The sequence below is a fragment of the Uloborus diversus genome, chromosome 5 (genome assembly GCF_026930045.1).
Source record: "Uloborus diversus isolate 005 chromosome 5, Udiv.v.3.1, whole genome shotgun sequence".
In the NCBI taxonomy this organism is placed as follows: Eukaryota; Metazoa; Arthropoda; class Arachnida; order Araneae; family Uloboridae; genus Uloborus; species Uloborus diversus.
The window spans coordinates 99,687,845-99,710,377 of NC_072735.1; the positions used below are offsets into that span (position 1 = coordinate 99,687,845).

At 32.3% G+C, this 22,533-nt stretch overlaps 1 protein-coding gene across 1 annotated transcript in view; it reads left to right on the plus strand.

The window, feature by feature from the left end:
* The first annotated feature begins 1,203 nt into the window (after positions 1–1,203).
* LOC129222272 (sodium-dependent neutral amino acid transporter B(0)AT3-like) overlaps positions 1,204–22,533 on the plus strand; it is a 36,499-nt gene continuing 15,169 nt past the window's right edge. Inside the window, exons 1-4 of the mRNA XM_054856752.1 lie at positions 1,204–2,566; positions 10,887–11,194; positions 17,932–18,093; positions 21,821–21,931. Of these exons, the coding sequence (XP_054712727.1) occupies positions 2,221–2,566; positions 10,887–11,194; positions 17,932–18,093; positions 21,821–21,931 (927 nt within the window). The 5' untranslated portion in view covers positions 1,204–2,220. The remainder of the gene's footprint in view (positions 2,567–10,886; positions 11,195–17,931; positions 18,094–21,820; positions 21,932–22,533) is intronic.

Genomic DNA, 22,533 nt, shown 5'->3' on the forward strand with positions numbered 1-22,533 from the left:
CAATTGTATCAAACAATGATTATATATTCTTATACAGTGCAAAATCTTCCAAAGACACGTTCGTTTTTAATTTTTTTAAAAATGAATAGACATAAAAAAAGAGAAGGCCGAAACTGTGTAAAAACTGCAAATTACTGCTATGATGAGTAGTACGACAGCGGAACATAGAACATATTTTTCGTTAAAAAGCACTTTCATAGTGTTTGAGTGAATTGATTGGCATATGTTGTTTTGCTGCAGAGCAAGTCTGCTACCAAAATTAGCTCTTCCCTATGCTGATTTAATATTTCATTGAAAGTAAATAAAAATATTTAAGTATTGGCTAAAAAACTATGTATAAAAATGGGCCTTTTTTCTAAGAAAGCGTAAAAAAACGAAGTCTTCTGAAAATTTTCCACCAAGCTGTGTAACATCATCTTTTTTTCTTTTTTGGGGTTACAGTAAATTTACACGAAAGAGCTTTTACTTCGGAAAAGAACTTCTTGTTTCTAACTAAGTACTGAAGGGAGCTATGGAACACTTTAATTTGAACTCACTCTTTATTTTCTTTTTTAAAAAACCTAAGAGAAAAATAAGAGCTAAAAATTGTCACCTTCGTGTAGAAAAAATTGAGATACAACCAGCATAATTAAAACACGAAATTTGGGAAAATATTTTATACACGTCTCTTGAGTTTTTTTTTTTTTTTTTTTTTTTTCCAGTTGCCCTTTTTTATAACGGAGTAGTAACCCTTGCAATGTAAAAACATGCACATTGCACAGTAATTTTACAAATTTTGTGCTTCAATAACGTTGATTGCATCATGCATAACATTTTTAGAGACAAATAGTTTTACTAAAAAAGTTTTTATTGAAATTAATCTTTCCCCACAATGACTGAATTTAAATGCATTTTAAAATGTCTAAACATCAAATTGAATCGCCTGAAACAACAACAATTAATCAATCTCAACTAGCCTTTAACTGTACTATTTACAAATCATGTAAATAAGAAAGAAATATTTTTTTTAAATTGATGATTTAACTTATTTATTTACTTTTTTAACAAATTTTAATTTTTAATAACGTTTTATATATTTATAGTGATACAGGAAGTAATGAAAAACGAATGTTATATTTTCTTTTCTTCTATTTTACAGGAATTTTGAAGTGAAGGATGAACTTTCACATTCCTTAGTGTTCACAAAAGTGAGTGGATTTTATACTTCGCTAGAGTTTGAAAGCCTCATGAAAAATATTTGTTAATTTTTTTAAATATTTAGAGACTTACTATGTTTTTTAATCATTGACTTAGAAAATGCATCGCAGTCTGTACTTGGTGACTTCGAAGTACCAGTTTGGAAAATTCTCCACAAATGTTTCAGCAAATATTTGAAGACACGACGAAAATAATTCTGACACCTAGTTTTTCACTTACTATGTATATATAATATTTTGTAGCTTCAGAAAATACTGTCTTTGTTTAAGGAAGATTTGAAAATACATTTTCTGCTACGTCTTTTATTTTCGTCATAAAAATGACACTCACCTTTCTTCATAATATTGTCATACCTATTTTTTATGACGAGTATTTTCGAATAAATACATATTCCATATGCTTATGCAATTATTCTCATTAGAATATTCAACTTCTGCACTTGAATCCATCAATTTTGGTGGGATTTGACTTTGCTTTTATTTTCTTCAGTAAATACTGAGTACAGTACAAACAACGAAAAACTTTGTCCACTGAAGTGAAACTTCTTTCAACCATTGACCCATTGCGTCTGTGATAACATTGTTGAAAATACTCACATGAAGTGTTTATAGTTTTATCCCAAATCATACAACACTTGCATTATCAGTCTATTTTGTTACCTGTTGTGTTTAAACTAAATGAAGAACAAATGAGCTCCGTAAGTTCAAACTTCAATTTCGTCCTCAGACGAAAAGACAACAAATATAACAGTTGTTGGAAAGAAGAATTATTCCTTAGCGTAAGACATTAAGTTAATCCATACTATCGCATTGGCTATCCTCGAGTACGAGACTCCTCCTGCCGCCATCATGCAGAATCTGATGCGCAAACAGACATACCACGTGAGCCCCCAAGCAGCGTTAAGTTGTCCTCTAATCTGACCTCAAGCCTGTGAAGAAGAATTATTCCTTAGCATAAGACACTAAGTTAATCCATTCTACCGCATTGGCTATCCTCAAGTACGAGACTCCACCTGCCGCCATCATGCAGAATCTGATGCGCAAGCAGTATTCGAAGAGCGAGTTGCCTGTTGGGGAGAAAATGGAACTGAGAGAGATGCAGGGACGTCTCATCATCAACAATGGTGATGTCAATCCAGGCTATGGATCCACCAACATCGCCTTCGACATGGGAGACCAGAGCCCCGTCACCCAGACGATGACCATGGATATGGCTTCCACGGAAGACAAATCAGAATTCAAGCCAGGAGGTGATGACACCAGAGAGTCCTGGGACAGCAAGCTGCAGTTCATGCTGGCCACAATCGGGTATGCTGTTGGCCTTGGCAATGTTTGGCGATTTCCTTATCTGGCACAGAAGAATGGCGGAGGTGAGTTGTTCATGTCCTTCACTATTAAATATATATATATATATATATATATATATATATATATATATATATATATATATATATATATATATATATATATATATATATATATATATATATATATATATATATATATATATATATATATAATTTTTGAGCAATCACGATTGCTTATTGCTTTCATTTGACAGTTTTTGGCGTGCTATCATTTTATTTTCCCACCGCCACCCTCCGCACCATCACCGTCGACCGGCTCCTCATGATGCTGCTCCTATAGCGAAAGCCGTCTCCAGGTTGCATCCATGTCCTACCCTCACGCGCATGCATACACAACTACATACACAGGCACACACACACACTTACATACACTTACACACACATACACTTACACACACATACACTTACACACACATACACTTAAACACACATACACAAAACTACCCACACATTCATGCCTGCACACAGACACAAACATATGCCTACATACACATACCCCCCACACACACATTCATACGCACAACTACCCACACACTCGTACCTGCACGCAGACACAAACACATACCTACACACGCCTACATACACACACACTCGTGATTGCGAAAAACATAATTTGAATTCAAGATGTCAAAATTCAAATTAATTTTTTTTTTTTTTTTTGATTTTGTAAAATTACAAATACTTTGTAAATTAAAAAGTTAAAAAAATTCAGTAAACTATCGAGTGTTTGAACCGTTCTGTTGAAAAAAATAAGTAAAAAAAAATGTTTTAAGCTGCTATGGTGTCAGAATGCGTATATTTATTACAACTTGGTTTATCTAATGCCCACTGAAAAGTTGTTTCATTAACTATTCTTTCTCCCGTACTTGATGGTTTGTTCTTTCAGTCATACTCAGAGGATAAAAAGCGTCCTCAGATATTAAGTGTAAAAATCTAACTACCCATCTAGAATAAACGGGAAATCATGCTGCAACATCCCCCATATAAAAAAGAATAAAACAAACGAAAGGATATCGTTTAGAAAAATGATAATTGTAAAAACAGTTATCTGAATAAGCGAAAATCACTCATCCCTTCCCCCTTCCGATGTAAAATAACACATTCTTCAACTAAAACGACTAAAAACTCCTTAAAAATGAAAAACAAAACTTTGCAATTTTAAATATTTGGCCAAATAAACAAAAAATACAGTAAATTACATTAACAGTAGCTTTAAAATGTAAAAAAATGATCACGCAACTCTATTGTTTATAGTCAAAGTCACCAAACCACCACGTTAGTGTAATCCAGCCGATCAGCGAGCGAAGCCAACTCCGACCGATTAGCGGTCTGATCTTTTGAACGAAAACTTTTTAAACTTCATATATCCTAATTTGTTCTTTCCACCAAAGATAAAGGTCTTCCACTTCACTGATCTTTTGTGTACAGAACTACCCTGTTGTAATTTATCTGGACGAAAATAAAATTTGTTTCGTCTTTAAATTCCATAATATTTTCCTTTAATAATGTACTGATTAGTTGGATAATCCTTGAAGTATTCTTGACACTGGTGCCAAAACTCAAATGGATTTCAGCAGAGAAACAAATTTTTTCCAGGTACGGCACTTTCTGATCATTTGGTTAGGAAAACCTAAAGCACCGATCCGGTCACATGGGTTCGACCAAGGTGAATCTCCCAGTATTTTACTTTATAATATATCATGGGACCTAAGATTGTTGCTTTCAAGAAATGAAGGCTTCTCTCTCTCTCTCTCTACGTGTTATCTATTCTCAATTCACAACTCCAGAGCTCGAATACGCTACCTTACGGTGATTAACAATACTACAGAAAAAGGTGAAACATTCCGTTCCACGTGTTTTCTTTGGAGAAAATTATAGGCTTCAGAGAATTTGTAGTGTAATGTAATTTTAGATTAATAGAAAAGAAAGTTTCCACAATTACGATGAAATATTACTGTCATTCATTAAGCTTCAAAGCAAGTTATAAGTTAAGCATCTGTTTGTTTTACCTTTTTCATCCGCCATTAGACAGTGGCTGCAGTGCCCCCTATAGTTTATTGGAGTTACGAATTGACATATCACAGTAAGAAATTTCCTTGCAAAAAGCAGAGCTGGCTTTCTTATTGTCCTTTGGCAACGGGTTTAATATTTATTTCAGTTCTCGCTCAACAATTGGTTAAAATAAATATTAATTATTTGGGAGATATAACCATCCAATGTTTAAATAAATTAATTAATTAACAAAAACGTTTCCGATTCAGTCCATCGCGCTTCAAAACCATGCTTGCCACAACTTAATTACACACACAAAATTTGATCAAAATCGGTCCAGCCGTTTAAAAGCCTTATGGTGACAAACGTCCGCACAGAAGATTTTTATTTTTTAAGATAATATTTTTTGGCAATATTTGACATGCAAGGAAATGTTTTGACAAGGTTGAACTGAATCCGGTAACTTAACTGTTTAATTGGAAAGCCTAATTTAAGGAGAATGAAGAGACGAAAAAGTGGTCAACAATAAACGCTATCTACTGGAGTTTAGGGGTTAATCCACTGGAATTAGGGTTAAAATTTCAACTATTAAAATATCACCAAACAGGCAGTTGCTTCGTTCAAATGTGGAAGCAATTTTTTGACGGGTGATTTTCTAGTCTGAAAAGTTTAAAATGCCCAAAATCCACTATGTTTGCTTAGGTTCAGCCTTGAAATTAATTTGTTAAATTTACTAACAAAACTAACTTTATAACTACTATTCTTTTTCATTGCTTTTGGAAACAATTACAAAACAACTAACGTCACTTCCGTCATACAAAAAGTATGCAGATCAGAAATTCAAAGTCCTCGCGTAAAAAGGTTCACTTCAAAAATTAAATCTTTAAACGCATACAAAGAAAAAAAAACTACCAACTGCAGAAGAAAAAGTCGACTATACATAACACAGGAATGAATCTATTTTCTAAATTATGGTACATTATAAAAATATCTCGATGCATGTTTAAGGAGTTCATAATTATTCTTTCGCACTTTGTAAACTTTGGATAGTTGTTTATCAATCGATTTTCAAGATATAAGGTTTCAATAAGATTACTTCATCAAATTTGTCTTAAAAATGCGTCTCCAGTTAATAAAAATATTACCGTCTGCTTTTTTCATATGTAAAGATAGTATTAACTTTATTTATTAATTTTCTTCTATTTTGGAAATTTCTCCCCGGTAGAATATTCTTTGTACTTGTTATGAATTATGAATTTTTTGGAATATTATTTATCTTTAAATACTGCAATACGGTAATTATGATTGGTTATTCTCTTAGTCATATCTAATTTTTTATTTCAAAGAAAGCATAAAAAATTTTCGTACCAAAGATACTGAAATGTATTCATTCAGAACATGTTTTTCCTTTTATTAGCTGTGAAATCGAGGTTTTTTTAAATTATAGTTGTTTAATATTACCATTTTTTTTAACTCTATGACAGCGCACATTTCTTACTGAATAGCTGATTTATTTTTTGATGATCGTATCTAGCGTTGTGGAAAATGTCTTTAACTATTAGGATTTATTGGGGTTCTTTTTCATGATATTTAGAATGAATAAAAACTCTAAAAATCTTTTTAAAAAGGAGTAACCGACTACAAAGTGTATAAATTTAAGAAGAAAAAAAGTTTCAAATAGATCAAAATTAATGTTTCAAAACTTGTTAGTGATCCGTCTTAGTGAAAACTTCAATTCGTTAGGAACCATAGAGTAAGATAGAGGTCAGAAGAAACTAAGAAATTGAAGCTGAAGTTGCACCGATGTATCCCAAGATCCATAGCTTCCCGCTAAAAGATCTTGGGAATCATTTCGGTTTAAAAAATTGCATTAATGACTATCAATTGGTAGTTAATTTAAACTTAGGTATTGGTAAACGTTTACGGAGCTCGTTTATGAAATTACATTGAAACGTAAACGAATCCATCAACTCTTTTATTTGCTGGTTTTGCGAAAATGGTGAGAAAAAAATCTAGTGAATCAACCTTGTTATCATAACCCCCGCCCATTTTCACTCCGAAGTATTCCGTAATGCCGGCTTCATTTTCATCTCCTTTTTTCCATAGACGTGACCCTTCTTATAACTTTCTTTACTCTATGTTAGGAACAAATATTTTTTTTTATTCCTAAAGACCTCCATCCTACTTCTAGTGTCTAATTCAGAACTAACGATCAATGAGTGAAAAAAATTACAGATGCATATTACCTCGCTTCCATTACACATAGGTACTTAATGGTTGCTTTTTTCTTTTAATTCCGCTTATAAGTTTAGACAGATACCAAAGAATAATATAAGATGCCAGAAATTTTACCCTGGATAAGAGCGGGCGATCCAATTCCAATTATCTCATTTATTTCATTAATGATAATGCATTCAATGAATTCTCTTCTCTTTATGACTTAGTACTTTCTCATTTTGTTTTATTTAATTTTATTTTATGCTATGCCGCAAACACATTGAATACTACTTTTATTTTTCCTATGTAACACATTTTCACATTGTTGAATTTTCAAAAACGATTTCGGAACTTTGAGAATTGTTAAAAAATATCGGAACTTTATATAAAAGTATGAATATTTTTTTCTGCTAAGAACCATCTATTAAAAACTATCGAAATCAAAGATAATACATGCACACAAAGATAATACATGCACAAGGAGAAAAGTGATTTGAGGTTCATTCTATACCGACCACAGCTTTTGCAAACAACATAGCTAATTACTTCTCAGATGCCACCATAGTGACAGATCTCTACTTATTTTTAAATCCTTTCATTCACTTGTTAGCCTAAATTATATAGATGTGTAGTCCAGTCAGTCACTCAGTTTTCAAAGACTACAAATGTAGAACTTGTTTTTGATTTTTAAGTCATATGGAAGAGACGTTATGAAGTTTTACTTTGTGCTAATATTAGCTTTACAGGTCTGGGTTCAAGAAATCAAGACGAAATTTCCTCATAAGAGCGAATGGGAATAACTGCTTAAAGACTTGGCAAGGTTAAGAAGATGCTTAAATCTATATATATATATATATATATATATATATATATATATATATATATATATAATGGATGTTGAAAACTTTGTGGGTATGTTTCTCCCTAAGATCTCAAAAACTACCAGGCAGATTTGGATGGAACTTTCACCGTTTGTTCTTTTTGTTAGTGGGAAGGTTTATAGGCCAGTTCGAAAAAAATCCGATCGATATAGTTCCTTTTTTATTCCAATCTAAGTTCCGATTTTGACATAAATGCCCCAATATGAGGGTTAAAAAATGCGTGCACGCATTAAATCGTCTATCGAAAGCACCGATTTTTCTCCTGAAGATGGCATCTGTTTGAAATTCCTCAGTTGTATAAAAAACGAGTTATGAGCTTTTTTGTTCCCTGTTTGAAGACTTTCATCAACCCAATTAATTATTTAGTGTCTCATCTCAATCAAAAAGCAAAAACGTGTCAAAAACCATTATGTCACAAAATTACGTAAAATACTTTAACCTCTAAGCTAATTTTCTTAATTTAACTACATATTGTGCAACGCATTTTATGATTTGCATTGATTAAGTTAACTAAAATCGCTTTAATCGATTTTAATATGTTTTGAGATGTTAGTTCAAGTAGAATCAAACGGAGCGGGGCGAATTACTTGACTGTCAGGGTAATTCGCTCTTGATTTTTTTTTGATAATAAATATGTTATGTCGTATTTGCTGATACTGATCTATTTTACTCAGCATCTGGACCTACACTGAGAAAGGTAGAAGGTATTACCGCTTATTTGTCATTAACATAACTTTTCTTGCATAGCATAAAATTTTTCTCATTAGGTATGGTGTGGTATCTCAACTAATACCACGCTCACTATATTAAATTATTTAAATTTAATTATTGCATTTATTCAAGCAATAAATCTGTAAAATTTTATTTTTTTGAAAAATAGATTGATAACTGGAAGATAATTGCGAAACGAGAAAAAGCTGTCGCTTAGAATGCACTTTGTATTGTATTGAAATAAAAGCTACATAACAAAAATATTATACATCTATCTATCGATAAGTTTTTCAGATGTTCAAGGCTATTAATGGAGACATTCATTGTGGGGATTTGAAATTTGGATCATTTGGAAGTTTTTATTGGTAAGCAATCAGTTGAATAACGTATGAATAAGTTAGAACTTCGTTTCTTAGAGTCAAAGAGTCAAAGTGGAACAGTCCAAGGTGAAAATGGAAGCTTCTCACATCATTACCTCGAGCATCAACACATTGCACATTGTCATTAACATCTGAATACGCTGAAGCGTTAGCGTCTGAATTCGCTTGAGAATAGTTTCTCAGAAGCAGAAACCGGTAAATGAGTTACAGAAGCGAACAGCATTGAAATTTAAGCATTGTTGAGTACATCACATGTACACCAAGTAATTACATTATAAACAAAAAATCTTCTCCTGGAAAATTAACAAATCTTACTGTGTTAACGACATAAGTGTTGGCGAGAGGAACGATGAATCTAATTTTGTGACAAATATTGATCCTGAAGCACATACTGTTTAGAAAGCAGAAATATATAAAGTAAGTAAAACCTGTATACAACGATACTGTTGAGACCTACAAAAAATATCGTAATAGACAGGTTATCGTTATAGACCGTTTGATTATTCATGCTGACATTTTGCTGGGGCCAAAAAAAAATATTGTTATAGACAGGTTATCGTTATAGACAGTATCGTTATACACAGGTTTCACTATAATATATATAAAACATATCCTCTGTATAAGAAAAGTTATCCAGTTTAATTTGAAAAATTATCACTGAGAAAACTCACCCCCAGCAATTTTTCAACAGGAGCTGTCGAGAAACAACCTGCTTCCGTAACAGCGCAAATAATTAGAACGCTACTTTATTTCATATCAACGCATACGTGGAAAATGGGTTGCTGAAACAATTTGATTTCGAAAAATAAATTAATGGAAGCAGAGCAAAAACATAAGTAACATTTTGGATAATGGAATAATTAACGGATTTAACATCAGAATTTTTAATAAACATTTAAAACGCCAAATAGAAAAATGAAATAAATGAAAATTCTCGGGACTAAAATTTTGTTTGATTTATTACTGGTTTGAAAAAAACAACGTTACATCTGGAAATCAAATTAAGAAACAACTATTTAGCACAAGTAAAAAATGATTCCAGGTGAAATAATGTTGTTGAAATCTTCAGAAATACCGTGAGACATATTTTCTCAAACAAATGGCTTTGTGACTTAAATAGGAAGTCTAATCTATCGACGCAATTAATTTAGGAAGGAAACTACGCAAATGTCAAGAAGAGGTTGGAAATGGCCACGGCACATGATTACATTTGTAATTCATAACTGTGATTAACAGTAACTACTCTTAAACTTCGTAATTGCCCTTTAATTGCATTCCGTACATATTTTATAGAACTTAAGTAAACAATTTTAAATTAAATTATTTCTTCCTAAATTGCATAAGACAATATTGTTTACAAACTGGTTTATTTAATTCATTTTTGACTTTCCACTATATAAGGAAAAATAACCGTACAACTTCGATACTAGCTCTTATAGTCTGTTTAGTCAAATCAGAGGAAAAAACTTTTGAAAACGGAGGCGAAATTGATTTAATATATTTGAATAAAAAACAAAACAGAGTTGACGCTTTTTACGGATTTTTTTTTTTTTTTTTTTTTTTTTACTTGTTAATGAATGCAACAAACAATATTTTTCGTTGCTCTAACATCGCTTCCATACAAAAGTCGATTGAGATATAAATCACTCGGTAACTCTTCATATGTGCATATTTAAAACTTATTATGTGTATCCCTAAAACTCTTAATCTGTTTGGCAGTTTCCCGTTAAAGAAATGACACATTTATTTATTTATTTATTTATTATTAATTAATTAATTAATTTATTTATTTTGGCACTGCAATGGTTGATACTATTCACTCGTTTCCCCCAATTTCATTATGATGAAGTTTTACGTTTTAACCCGATACGTTTTGATCATTTTTCGAAATTTTTTTTCTGCTTAACTTTTTTCCGGTTAAGACGAAGCGAAACCAAATTAACGATACCTCGCTTTAAATTATGCAGCAGAGTAAAAACAAAATCCAATATGGTGTGATCTTTAAGTACTCTTTTGAGGTACCTAATGATGAAAAATTAATGGGTTTTTTGTGCTACTAAGGAGATTTGCGTTAAGACGTTAACACAAAAAGGATTTTTGAACTATACCTGTAACTATTAAGAACTATGATCTATCTTTTAGGTGCCTTCCTGATCCCATACTTTATCATGTTAGCTGTGGAGGGTATTCCTTGCTTCTACATGGAACTTGCCGTAGGTCAGAGGCTCCGCAAAGGGGCCATAGGTGCCTGGAACTTCGTCAGCCCATACATGGGAGGCATTGGCATTACTAGTGCCGTCGTCTCCTTCAACGTTGCCCTTTACTACAACACCATAATTGGATGGTGCCTCTATTACTTTTTCCAGAGCTTCCAGAGTCCTTTGCCATGGGCAGCCTGTCCAAGGGAAGAAGGACCCAACAACACGTACAACTTTGTTCCAGAGTGCCAGGTAAGAAGTCAAAGTAAATTTCTGCTACTTACCGGGTCATCACTACTTTCCCATAAGCCACTTTAAATGAATTCCCGTGATTCTAGTCTGAGAAATATTTTTTAATAGTGCTTACTAAAATATAAAAATCAATTCCATTTACATACAGAATCATCATTACTTTTCCCTTAAGCCACTTAAAATTACTTCTCGTGAATCTAATCAGAGAAATATTTTTAATAGTGCTTATTAATATGCAAAAATAAATTCCATTTACGGTACCGAATCATCATTACTTTTCCTAAAAGTCACCTAAAATTAACTCTAGTGAATCTAATCAGAGAATTAGTTTTAATAGTGCTTACTAAAATGCAAAAACAAATTCCATTAACGTACCGAATCATCATCACTTTTTCCGTAAGTCACTTAAAATTAAATCTAGTGAATCTAATCAGAGAAATATTTTTAATAGTGCTTGCTGAAATGTAAAAATAAATTAAATTTACTTTGCGAATCATCATTACTTTTCCCGTAAGCCACATAAAATAAATTCCCGTGACTCTAGTCAGAAAAATATTTTTAATAGTACTTACTAAAACGTAAAAACAAATTCGATTTACGTACCGAATCATCATTACTTTTCTTGTAAACCACTTAAAATTAATTCTCGTGAATCTAGTCAGGGAAATATTTTTAATAGTGCTAGCTAAAATGTAAAAAAATGTATTACTTTTACGTACCGAATCATCGATGCTTTTCCTAATCGTGTTAAATAAAATGTAAAAATAACTTCCCTTTATTTACCACAATAAAAGTACTTTTCCCGTGAGTCACTTAAAGTTAATTATCGGATTCCTAGTCAGGGAAATACTTTTAGCAGTTTCAGGTAAAAGATACTTCTACAATCATAACATAACATTCTCATTACCCACAAATTCTTAGAACGTAAATTAGAGATGCGCCAATTTATCCGCAATAACTCGTAGTCGGCCATAACCTGCAAGTTGGCTGAGTATTCATAATCGGTCAAATTTTTGCAATTAATCGCATCAGGGGAAATATTTTTAAAATACTTTTTAATAATTTTCAAATCTTTAAAAAAATTTTGAATAAGAAACCAAGATAAATAAGTTAATTAACAATAAATGAATGTAATTTTCTGCTACATAGGTATAACATGTAGAATGAAAGTGTACTGCCTAAAAACATAAATAACACAAAAATTGCCTTGATTGAATGAAGTATTGAAACTAATCATGAAATATTGAAATTAATCATGAAATATTGAAACTAATCTCATAACTGAAGTTCACGTAGTACTATTATGGAGCATTAAATCTGGGCACTTTTAAATTGTGATGCAAAAGCATAAGGGGCCATTTATTTAATTACGTAAGGATGATGTTTGGCAATTTTTGACCCCTCTCCCCAAGGGTACGTAATATTTTTCAAACCCCTGCCCTTTTCTTACGTAAGATTCCATTTCGTTTGTCAAAATTATAAAAATAACGAATCTTACGTCACTGGTATCGAAATTAAATTCACTATTAAGTAAATTAAACCTTTTTGTGTAAAGAAATATTTACTAAAAAGTTGGAATCTAGACTGAATGTTTTTTCTACATTTTTTTTATATGATGTGATACTAATTAAGCATAAAACATGCAATACACAGTGCGATTCTTTTATTATATTTTACACAATTCATTCTTTGTAAAACAAATAAAAAACAGCTCTCCCTATACGTTTTTTACCTTCCAGACGCAAGTGGAAAATAATCCCTGTTAAACCTCTCGACCACGCGATTTCAAATGTAAAATATCGACTTGGAAAATATTACGCAAGAATGGGCTTGAACTCCCCCCCCCCTCCCTTTACGTTATTAATGAACGGCCACTAAGTATTTCAGGTTTGTCAGGACATAAACTGTTTCTTGATGGTAGATATATGTATATTACAAAAATTATGTCCGAAACTATGTTAATTTTGTTAATTCAATTTTTATGTTTTGAATAAATATGCGTATTTTCAATGTTACAACATACTTCATAAGTCAATCTTACTAATATTATATATGCGAAAGTTTGTCTGTATGGATGGATGTATGGATGTATGGATGGATGTATGGATGTTTGTTACTCTTTCACGCAAAAACTACTGAACGGATTTTGATGAAACTTTACAATAATATAGCTTATGCATCAGAATAACACATAGGGTAGTTTTCGTCCCGTTATGGGGGCAACACCCCCTTAGGGGGCAATAAAACACAATTTTTGTATAAATTCTCTCATATTGGGATGAAAAAATACTTGCACATATTTACATTATATGTCCATCGAAAGCTCTGATTTTTCTGTTGAAGATGGCACCTGTTCGAAATTTCTAAGTAGAATAAAAAACGAGTTATGAGCTTTTTAGATCCATGTTCGAAGGCTTTCCTCAACTCAATACAGTATTTAGTGTATCATCTCAACTCCCTGTCGATAGCGACAATTGTTGTATTGTTGACTTTCTTTGCTTTTCGTGATTGTTCAAGGCTTTTCTCAAGTCAAATCTTGAAGTAAGATTTTTGCACAAGATTGGCAAATAATACATGATGTGGCTGATGATTTTCCATTTAAACAGAACTTTAATGTAATTAATGGTTTTTATTATTATTTATGCTGATTGAACACTTACTCATTATCCAAACAACCAGCAGATCGCCAAAACTTTTGCAGAAAGATTTCCGTAGCTGATGCATTTGGCAGTTTTTTCAACGTTGCTGTTTTTGAAGCCGAAGACTACGTCATAATGTTTCTGAGGTTTCACCATGTAAACAAAATATCGCCAATCAAAGAATTTTCAAAAGACTTTTTTTACTGTGTTAAATAATCCAGCAACTAAATTAAGCAAATCCATAAACAGCACAAAAACTTCCATTAATTTTGCTTTTTGCACAATTTCAAACAATCACCAAATTTTATTACTTATTTTGGTAACATTTCGGATGAAACTGTTTAGCTCCATTTTATGGTCACCAAAAATATCTCAGCATCTGGCGACGATATCTCTGTAACGAAAATTAATATCATATCGTTTTACAAAGTAAGGAAAGAATGGGAGAGCATCATCGAAGGTACCCCGAAACGACTTTCGCAAATTCGGTAAAATCGCACCAAGAGCCACAATGATTGAAATTTCCCGAAATAACTAAAGCAAGTATAAGGGGATTACGAGCGCAGCTACTTTTTTTAATCACTTCGTACTTCATTAGCCATACAGAGAAGGTTTTAGACTCCATGTTAAAAAAAAAGTATCAACAGATTAATCTTTTTAAACATGAGAAGATTAATTTCATGTTTTTTAAATTTGTATATGCTTAAATATAGTGCTTTCGGTTCTAAATCAATACTACTTTCTTCTTTATACTTATTGCTATTTTAGTTTTATGGGTAAGGAAGAAACTCGATTTTTAATCACGTCAAAAAGATGTGTTTTAAATTCTTTCACTTAAAACAGAAAACAAAAGCAAATAACGATTTTTTCTAATAATTATTACTGACCCAGGCAACGCCGGGTACTTTTGCTAGTAATTAATATAATACTGTTCTCTACGCCTAACCTTAAGCTTGATGCTTGAAGATTATCTTATAATTTTCATAAAGAATAAGGCTTAGATTAAGTGCCTACTAATAACAAAAAAAGTAGCTACTAAGTTAAAAGCTTCTGCTGAATACAGACAAATAGCAAAATATTTCAATTCTCATGTTTAGTTAACATGATGTAATTTTATTAATAATACTATGAAAATTTGCTCACAGAAATTGAAAGAAACTTTTAAACATTATTTTTAAAAAACGGCATTAGAGAAATTGTAGAATTAAAAATCCTCATGATCACTAATCGGCTTTGCCAATCAATTTGCCGATTATCAACAGCCGATTGATCGATAATTGGAAAATTTGAGGTGCATCTCTAATCTAAATTTCGTACTACAAAAAAAAAAGTTTTTCTGGGTAATACATGTAAATCAGCAAAAATTTTACAAAATTTGCTTAAATTATTAATTTGATTAAATTATTAATTAACAATTTGCTTATATTAACATTTTTCTTTTTTTGTGGTAATTTTCAAATCGAAATAGACTGCTATAGACTACACTAGATATTTTTTCGTAATTTTTCTTTAATTCAAGGCTATAAAACAATGTATCCAGTACCCATAATTGGTGAAAATCTTGTACATAAGTGTTGCTTCCCTCCTCTTATCATTCAGGTGCTAGTTGAATATTATTCCACTTGAAAATTGATTGGACAATTATGTAGTTGTAGTGAAAATTCACAAAATATTATACAAATTGAAAAATAAGCATTTTTTTCATGAAACAAGAGTATCCCTCTGGAGATAAAGGCCCGTTGATTTTCCAAAATAAATTTCGTAATCGAAATTAAAATTAAAAAAAATAAACTTCAATCTAGGGAATAGATTTGACAGTTTCTGGTTACTAAATTTTGTCTTATGTGAAATAAGTGTCACACTACATGACGTTTCTCTTAAAAGTATTTCAATGATAAGAATTTCACTTTTCTCAATCTAACCGAGAATGTTTTGAGAATTTTGAAATGATTGCTTTCTTTCTTCATTGTTGTCCTAACAAAACTTCATTCCGTCTCAGTAGAAAATTTTTATGGTTGAGCGGTATTTAGATTGCAGGGGGAAATAAGTAATAGGACACCAAAGTAATTTTTAACAAAAGATTTCGATGTGCACAAAACTTTCTGGGGAAATGTTTAATCGTTAAACTAGAACAAACAATAAAAATGGGTAGTTTTACTTACGGTTTAACAAAAGGGAATAAAATATTGAATATTTTAAGTCAACGTTAATAGGTGCAAAGAATAATTAAAACAGACGCAATATGTATTTTGAGAATTGATCGGGATTTTCTCGGAACAATTTGCGAAAAATTTGGAAAAAGGATGCGCATTTTGTAATAATTATGATTGCTTTTATGCTCAATTTTTTGGACTCATTGCGTGCGTACTTAATAATGGTAAGTTTTTGTAATAAGCATAATAAATAATTTAAGATTACCAAAATAAAAAATTTTATCTGGGCCTTTAAAAAAAAGTACAATAGACTCTCTCCATTCTGAACACTCATGGGATCGGACAAAAGTTATGGGGGAGTTCAGTATAAAGGGAGACGGAATGAATGCATGTGTGCTCCCCGGGACTCCCCCCTTTTTACAAAGTATAATCTTCTTTACTAATAATAAAGCTGAAAGTCTCTCTGTCCGGAGGATGTCTGGATGTCTGGATCTCTGTGACGCGCATAGCGCCTACACCGTTCGGCCGATTTTCATGAAATTTGGCACAAAGTTAGTTTGTAGCATGGGAGTGTGCACCTCGAAACGATTTTTCGAAAATTCGATGTGGTTCTTTTTCTATTCCAATTTTAAGAACAAAATTGTCATAAGATGGACGAGTAAATTACGAAATTATCATAACGTGGAACCGTAACATGGACACAAGCCAATTGACGAGATACAAAATTATCATAACGTGGAACCGTAACATGGGTACAAGCCAATTGACGAGATACGAAATTATCATAACGTGGAACCGTAACATGGGTACAAGCCAATTGGCGAGAAAATTCAATATACATTATTTGTAAATATACAGGCGAACGAAAAGCCCTTTTAATTTCCTATTACGGGCAAAGCCGTGCGGGTACCACTAGTAATTAATAAATGAAGAAATAAATATGTGAATAAAACTTTTCCTGGTATTAAAGAACTTTTGTAAAAAATATTTAAATGTTAAGATGAGTAATTATCGTAAAAAATACACATACTTAATTCAAAAGGCTAGATAATCATAGAAAATTACGAAAAGAATTCACGTAAGAGATATCCTATAGAATATTATTATCATTATTATGGTGTTTTCTTGCTTCTTCTTTTCTTTTTGTTTTTTCATTTTTGTTTTGAGTAAAGAAAATTGTTTTACGAGAACAAGCAAAACTCTCTGAGGTCCTGTCAAATTTTTCTGCGGACCTGTGCCGGTCCGTCGGACTACCGGTTGAGAAGCGCTGAAACAGAGTATTCTTTAACATTTTTATCTGAAACAATTTTGACGTAGTTATGGATGTGAAAATAATGTCTTCCAATTGCATTCTTCGAAACTACTTTTAATATTCAGTAAGTTACCGTCCTATAGCCAGGGCTATGGCATAAATACATGAAATACACCGCCAGCTGTCAATTCCAGCCGAAGCTAATTCTATATTAGCTACCAGTTTGTTTGGCACTCTCAAGCTCAGTCACTCCTATGCCGGGCTGATGAGTGCTAATAAGCACGAAACTGCAGTCCTCGGCTGGAATTGACTGAGCTGGCGGGGTATTTCATGTATTTATGCCTTAGCCCTGGCTATAGGGCGGTAACTTACTGAATATACCTGCCTTGCCTTCAATATTCGAGTTGAACCGAACCATTGTTTCGGTCACTCGTCTGGTTAAAGCTAATTCTGTATTAGCTACCAGTTTGTTTGGCACTCTAGGCTTCCTTAAGAGGTTTTTCACCTCCAGCTCAGTCACCCCTATGCTGTGCTGATGAGTGCTAATAAGCACGAAACTGGAGTCCTGGGCTGGAATTGACTGAACTGGCGGTGTATTTCATGTACTTTTAATATATTACTGACTTTTTTAAAAATCAACTTTTCTTTCTGAAATAAAACAAAAAACCTTCTTTCTATGTCCAACAATTGCAGAAGAGTAGTCCTACCGAATATTTTTGGTATCGGCAAACCCTTAACATCAGCCCAGACATAGAATCGCCAGAAAGGTTCAACTGGAGGATAGCCTTATGTCTTCTCCTTGCCTGGTTCTTCTGTTACCTTTGCATGGCCAAGGGAATAGCATCTTCAGGAAAAGTAAGCTGAAGCTACAATTTAAATGTTTGAAAATTTAGTCATTAATATGTTTAAAAATTTATAAGCATTACTATTGAAAATTATGTTAATGAAGTGTTTTATTAATACGATTGCAGTGTGTTAAAAAAAATAGAAAATTAGTATGGATATTTTTACGCATAAAACGATTTCCGCAACAACGTATAAACAGTTTTTCGTTTCCCGTTTGAATTTAAGCTTTCCGTTTGCATTTATTTATGTAAAATATACTTTCGCATGTATAGCTCACAATTTTAATGTTTGATTTTCAAAAACATTGTTTGCTTGAAACCTCAGAAAAGAACGCCTCAGTTTAGCCCCTAACGCTAACTTAAAAACAATGCTATAACAAACTTCATTTTCTAAAGGTTACGGAAGCATAATATACAGGATGTTTGTATAGTCTTGCACTAATAAAGATAGTTTATTTAAAAAAAAAAAATTTATATATATATATATATATATATATATATATATATATATATATATATATATATATATATATATATATATATATATATATATATATACATGGTTCTTTTCGATTTTGATCCTTATCTAAGCAAGTTTTTTCAAACTGGTACAATATTAGCTAAAAACATGTGGCGGTATCATCAAAAACCGAAAATGGTGTCTATGGATAAAATAAAAAAAACTCCCAGAGGAACTGCGAGAAGTTTTTGAGGGTCACCCCACCCCAAATACTTTGGTTTTAACACATATTTCTAATTCTAATACAATAGTTTACACTCATTCAACGACCTATGACCACATCTTCAAAGGGACGGATAGAGGGGGAGCGTCATGGGGTTTATGACCTCTCCTAAACCGTCACCACTATTATACGCCCATACTGCGTTCAAACAATTTTTGAATAAAAGGTAGCGATTGCAGTACTCTTAGTAATAGGTGAAAAAAAATTAAAAGCAAGCATTTGAAATACTACTACTTTTCATTGCTTATGAAATTAATAAGTAACGTTTTTGCCCTATTAGGTTTCTTATTCTTGGCCGATTTGGTACTTTTATTGACAAACAAGCAGTTTCAGAAATTTTTTGTCCCCCAAAACCGTAGGCTTGTGCGTAGGTGATGAGTGGGGGAGAGGTCATTCTTCAGCATAACCTCCCCCTCAAAACGGTGATCTCTACCCCCCCCCCCCCTGAAGACCAGGTCTGGCTGCGCCACTTCTCAGAACTACTAAAGGTGTACATTTAAATGCGTATTAACGTTCTGGAAAAAAAAAAATTTGGTGAAAGTAAAAAAGAATTATGTTTAAATATGAAGTACTAGCAGTACTCGCACAGCGATGCCCGTGCTAAAAATTTAATGGAAGTCCGTTGAATAAAAATAATTGACGTCTCCTCCGCCTCTGATGTGAAATGATCGTTTTTCTTTGTATAAAATGCGTACACACCTTTCAAAAAAAAAAAAAACTATTTAAGTTTCTTTGGAGTTTAAAACTTTTCGTCAAATCATTAAATTAGATTTACAGTTGCTTTAAAACTCTATTTAGCGAGTGAAACGGTTTTTACTGCAATTTAAAATCTTTCGCCAAATAAAAAAAAAGACGTCAAATAATGTCTTTCAAATGTAAAAATAATTCTACAGCTCTATTGTTTATCGCCAAACTTGCACAGATACCACGCTATCATAATTCATCCGTCTAACGAAAAAAAAAAAACATCCCGTGGAACATTCAAAAATCATCGTCAGAAAAAAAAGAAGACAATGTCGTGCATTTCGTGCATTTCACTCGGATAAAAACAAATCAAAAGTTTATTTTCTTTCAAAACAAATTGCCAAAACAATGAATTACATTAACGGTTGCCTTAAAACAATTCGCAACTCCGATAAGCTATAGAGGGCGCTGCAGCCATTGTCTAATGACGGATGAAAAAGGTAAAACAAACACACGCCGTAACTTATAACTTGCTTTGACGCTTAGTGAAAGACAGTCATTTTTCATCGTATTTGTGGGAAGCTTTCTTTTCTATTCTTCTGAAATTACATTACACCACAAACTGTCTGAAGCCTGTAATTTACCCCAAAGAAAACACGTGGAATGGAATATTTTACCTTTTTCTTTAGTATTGTTAATCACCGCAAGGTAGCGTATTCGAGCTCTGGACTTACGAATAATCCTAGACTGAACTGCTCAGCGCCTAATGTGCCCAGCGACCACGCTACCGGAAACCAGACTTTTTGCAAGTGAAGCGGATGTTTTTTCTTTGGCAATAATAAATGTTTCGCCAAACAAACAAAAAAGTATAAAATCACATTAATAGTACCTTTTAAATCTTTATATATTAGGAGCTGCGATGCCCGGCTTTGCCCGGTCTACCTTGAGAACAAAAATTGCGTCAAGTGACATATATTCAACAATTAATTAAGATACCAGATGCAAAATAAGAAAATATACAATGGATTCAAAAAGCGTAACCATGGAAACGCGAAAATAAAATGGTTGACAACCTGAATCAAAATGACACATTTCGAAATTGATTTAAAAACGCTTGTAACTTTTTTTCCTTTGAAGATAGAAGCTGATTTTTTCGAGCAAAGTTCGAGAGAGATCTGGAGTAAAAAATCTCGCTTTTTCCAATGCTGCCAAAAAGAAAACTGTGGGAAAATTCCTTCACTTTTTATTGATAGATTTTAATGAAGAAAGTAGTGCCTAAATTTCAGCTAAGCCTAAAAAAGTTCGAGCTAAAAACGCAAATTACTCCCGCCGTAATTAAGTTAGAGCATTGAAACAAATTGTTTAGAAAGCAGAAAATTCTACCCTTTTTTACGATATATATATAATATTAATATGCGCAAGTAATTTTTCACCCCTTTAATAGCCAATAATAGGAAATTTACGTTAAATTTGGGCCAAAATTTGAATAAAAAAAGAACAATTTATCGGATTTTTTTTCGAATTATAGCCTATGTTACTCAGTAAGAAAGCACCTTTCATATAGCGAAGGAATTTTTCAAATAGGTGCAGTGCGTCCGGATATTACCTCGAACATACAAACACAAAAATCCGCCCTCTCTCTTTATAATATTAGTAAAGATGTATATTTTTTAAATAAATTTTCTTAAGCAGTGCAAAAACTTTATAAAAACCCTGCATATAAAAGAGTTAAAAAAGCTTACTTTAGCTTCTAATATTTTTTCGATTTTCTCAATTTCTGGGCTCAGTAATTGAGACTTTCAGAGACAACTTGCTTTTCAGTAACGTTTTTATTGTTCGATTACCCTTGTTCAGTTTTTCTTTGTACTTCCCTTCTGCACAAAGGTTTATTGCCTTTATTAATTGGAAATGAAATTGTTTGGGGAGAGCTGAAAACTAGTTCCAAGATAGTGTCACGTTGCCAAAGATATTTCTAGTTGGGATACTTAGATTACTGGAAATTACCAGCATTTTCGAAATTGTATGGTTTTAAATTCTATTGGCCATTTCATTAGTTTACGAGTACATAAAAACACATTTGCTACTAGCACTAACTATGCTTTAATTTTAAATCTTTCTGAATATAATGATTCCAATCGCTGCGAAGGGGATTAAATGAAGAAAAAGTAAAATACGGTTACTTTCAAAAATTACTTGTATTCCTTTTACAAGCGTCAATATTATTGAGTAATTCAAATGATGGATGTTTATCATATTTTAGTATGTATTTGAAGCATCATTTGAGGGAAATATGTCTTTTTCATTTTCCAGGTGGTCTATGTCACTGCAACTTTTCCATATTTGGTGCTGGTCATTTTCTTTTTCAGAGGGATAACGTTAGATGGAATGGAGAAAGGCTTGGAACATCTATTCACTCCCGATGTTAGTATCAAGTCTTTTTCCTTTTTTAACCATATTACGAAGACAAGTCGTATGCTTAAGTCAAAAGAAAGCCAATAAAATATTTCTATATAGCGTGCAGGAGTTGAGAAACGATTGTTGTATGATATCGTGAAAAAAACATTCTGCATTTTTTGCTGAATGGATTTTTTTTTTTTTTTCGAATCTTTAATGTTTTTGTGGAAACTTTATGGAAAATCAATTAGCCTTTAACTGATTGCAATATTTTTAACTGTATTGTGACTCTGTATTTAATTGTAATGACACTCGATTTAAATACATCTAATCACAACATAAAGGCATCATTGGTAGTTCAGGTAGTGAAATGGATCACACTAGAGCTTTTTTATTCTTTTCACTTTCCTTTCTGGCTTCAAATTTTTAATCTGTATCTTGAACATTGCATAAAAGATGAGCAAAACTTTAAAAGGTAATAGTGCAGATTAAAAAAAAAACTTTGATTTAAAAAAAAATGTCCAGAATTTAAATGCAAACGTGCTGGTGGATTGAGGAACACGCTTTTATGCAAAAGTTAAAATTCCATTTCTGATGTGAATTAATCAGAGAAAAACTTTACCCATTGC